This window comes from Nematolebias whitei, chromosome 14, assembly GCF_014905685.2.
Source record: "Nematolebias whitei isolate Nwh7 chromosome 14, NemWhi1, whole genome shotgun sequence".
NCBI lineage: Eukaryota > Metazoa > Chordata > Actinopteri > Cyprinodontiformes > Rivulidae > Nematolebias > Nematolebias whitei.
The window spans coordinates 1,699,544-1,703,137 of record NC_056511.1 but is presented as its reverse complement, the minus strand read 5'-3'; the positions used below and the strand labels follow the sequence as shown (position 1 = coordinate 1,703,137).

General features: G+C 43.0%; 1 protein-coding gene across 1 annotated transcript in view; it reads right to left on the bottom strand.

Annotated features, from left to right (window-relative positions):
- Positions 1-2,432: 2,432 nt before the first annotated feature.
- zgc:152891 (uncharacterized protein LOC767741 homolog) overlaps positions 2,433-3,594 on the bottom strand; it is a 16,770-nt gene continuing 15,608 nt past the window's right edge. Inside the window, exon 15 of the mRNA XM_037688184.1 lies at positions 2,433-2,745. Coding sequence (XP_037544112.1) covers positions 2,566-2,745 — 180 coding nt within the window. The 3' untranslated portion in view covers positions 2,433-2,565. The remainder of the gene's footprint in view (positions 2,746-3,594) is intronic.

Below are 3,594 nucleotides of genomic sequence, written 5' to 3'. Positions count from 1 at the left end.
TGTTGCTGCTGATCTGTTTCATGTTGCTGCTGATCTGTTTCATGTTGATGTGTTCATGCGTGCTCATCTGCTCACAGACTCATGTTCATGTTTGTGCTGATGTTCAATGTTTTATGTTATGAGTGCTTAGTGTATATTTAGTTGATGTTTTTCTTAGTTCATATCTTAGATGTTATTACTGTTTTTCTTTTACATTTTATTGTTGGATGTAACTGGGACCCTGTGTACATAATTTCGTTCCACCACATGTACCACATGAGGTGCGAATGACAATAAAGAAACTCTGACTCTTTACAAAACAATTTAAGTTCAAGGATTTTTTATTGTCACACCAGTTCACATTTGCATGTTTATGGTACAAATTTCAGACTCAAGTCCCAGATCAAGAAACCTAACAATTAACAAATAAATACAGATTTCAATTCAATTCATTTTATTTCTATAGCGCCAAATCACAACAAAGTTGTCTCAGGGACTTTACAGGAACATTCACATAAAAGCCAGTTAGTAAAGTTCTTTATCTAAGGAATCCAGCAGACAAGATGAATCTTGGCTTCATTGCAGTCTCGCATCCTGAGCAAGCACAGTGGAGACAGTGGAAAGAAAAACTCCCTTTAACAGGAAGAAACCTCCAGCAGAACCAGCTCAGGACAAGAGACCATCTGCTTTGACCGGCTGGTTGAGAGGACAGGAAGGAGAGACAGACCAACACAGAATGGTAGGTCCAGATATAGGTCCAGGTCCAGATATAGGTCCAGGTCCACATGTTAACTGAGAACTGAAAGATCTTCCTCCCATTCTGGTTTTGTAAACTCTAGGAACCACAAGTAAACCTGCAGTCTGAGAGAGAAGTGCTCTGTTAGTAAAATATGGAACAATAAGATCTGTAATATAAGATGGAGCTAGGTTGTTGAGAGCTTTGTAGGTTAGAAGTAAGATTTTGGATTCTATTCTGGACTTGACAGGGAGCCAATGGAGAGAAGCTAAAACTGGAGAGATGTGATCTCTCCCAGTAACTCCAGTTAAGACTCTGGCAGCAGCATTTTGGATCAACTGAAGACGTTTTAAAGAAGTATTTGGACACCCAGATAATAAACCATTGCAATAGTCCAGTCTAGACGTGACAAATGCATGGACCAGTTTTTCTGCATCATCTTTAGATCAGATGTTTCTAATGTTAGTGATATTACGCAGGTGGAAGAAGGAGGTTCTAGTAACGTTTTTAATGTGGGGGATAAAAGACATGTCCTGATCAAAAATAACACCAAGATGTTTAACATTAGAGCTGGAGGAGGCAGCCGCACCTCCGCGAGCGCCACGGGCTCGACGGGAAGAGGCACGCCCCCCGCGCGGGGAGAGATGAGTATAAGGATAAATATACAGTGTATATATTTACATATAGAGAGAGAGACGTTACATCCTCCATCCAGAGGGCTTCATCAGTCTGACGAATCCCAAGTAAAATGTAAAGTGTTTAGCAGCTGTTGCACCTTTGTGCAGCCCATCCTGCAGGATAAACTTCCTGCTGCAGCGTTCAGCTGTCACTGGAGCGGCTCGCAGCCGAGTCTGAAGCCACTAGGTTCAGGATCATCCTCTTTAAATCTGAGGCCGTGGTCTTCAGTCAGAACAGGTGGACTGGCCTTCCTTGGGTTGTCACGGAGGTTCTGCCTCAAGTGCAGCAGCTGAAGTATCTCAAGGCTGATAAGGATGGACCCTGGACGCCTCTCTAATGAGGTGTTCTGGACAGGTCCATCTGGTAGGAGACCCCAGGGAAGACCATGGACGTGCTGGAGAGACTGTCCTCCAGCTGGTCCGGAGACACCCTGGAGTCCTCTCAGAAGAGCTGGAAGCGGTGGCTGTGGAGAGGCCTGGACTTCTTTGTGATGCTGCCTCCATGACCTGAGTCCAGAACCAGATGATGGAGGGATGAAGCGCTTCGTTCCTGTTTGTTTTGTCAGGGAATCTAAAAACACGGGTAGGTGAGCAGAACTCAGTGATCCGTTTCAGAACCATGAAGCCAACAGGAAGTTCCTCGTTGGGGTTTTCCCATATTTAAATTTTTTATTTTTATATTTGTGAAAAATACACCACATTTTCTCTCATTCCGTCTTTTCAGTTTTCTGTGAACAGAATCCAGGTTCTGGCCCGGTTTTGGGTCTGATCTCACTGGAGGACTGGAGCAAGGGCGTGTAGAAGTTCTTCTAACTGTTGTTAGTCTGAAAGAAGCGAGTAAATTCAAACTGGTGTTTTCAACCGTTCACGTTGTTCTCTGTGTCATTCTTCCAGCCCAGGAATAAAACAGAACTTTGCTGTTCCTGATGAGTTCATGAAACTTCTGAGAAAACTTTTAGTTTGAACGTTGTGTTTATTTTTATAGAAACCTCTGATGACACGTTTAAACGTGAACTTTTAACCTGGTTGTAGACGGAGCAGACTCACATCACGGCACACTGAAAACTCACGACTCTAAACTTAAATACTCCTTAAATAAACGTTGTTGAGTCTGACGGCATGTAGAGGAAGAAGTGGATGAAAAGACGTAAAGACAGCTGCAGGATGCCGGGGTTAAATGGCCACGCTGTTGTCGATGCCCGTGGGACAAAGGTACGGATACGACGACTCCAGATGGTTGTTGCGTTCTGTGATGTCATCAGAAATGGCCCTGAGGTCGGCCTGCACACGGTCCACGAGCCTGCGGTGGGCGTCCTGCGTGAAGATGGCCTCCTTGTAGTGACACAGAGGAACCTGTAGAAGAACAGCCAAGTTAGTAAAAATGAAAAGTTAATTTCCTCAGTAAACTGGTCTGAACTGACGTTTGTGGTTAAAGTCAGACCTGCCTGAAGCTGCGGAGGATACAAAGAAAAACAACTGAGATATTCTGATGATCAGTGATCCAGAGGAAACTGGAGCCAGAAGGTCTAAAACACGTTCATGTGAGGAGATGGTGTTTGTCCCAGAGATCCAGATCACTGGGCCCACTGAGCTGCGTGACACCAGAACTATGACTCGAACATAAACTGGACAAATTGCATTTCTTGTGAAAATGCAAAGTGAAGGATTTTTACTGAAGAACTTGCTGAAAACAGCTGAAATTAGCTAAAATAAAAACATGCTGAAATGTAGCTGAAAGGGAAGAACAAGCCTAATGTAGCAGAAGAAAGCAGAAAGAACATGTATTTGCTGAATTAAGTTTAAATTAGCAGAAATTAGCACTAAAATTATGAATTAGCTAAAAAAGCTGAAATTAGCAGAAATAAGTTGGAAGAAGCACAAAAATATTGTAGTTAGCAGAAATAATCTAAAAGGAGCACAAAACAGCTGAAAAAACAACTGAAAGTAGCTGAAAAAAGTTTAAATTTGCAGCGAGAAGCTGAAAGAAGCTGAAAGAAGCTGAAAGAAGCTGAAAGCAGCTGAAGCAGAGCAAAATGTGAAAGGAGCAGTAAAAGGTTGTAAACAGAGCTAAAGATCTGAAGGATGGAGAATGAGCTCAATTCATTTTGCACTGGTTACCAGTTCACTTTTGAATCCAGTTCAAAATACTCATGTATGTCTACAAATCACTGAACAGTGTCAGCCCCCCCCCCCCCCCCCCCC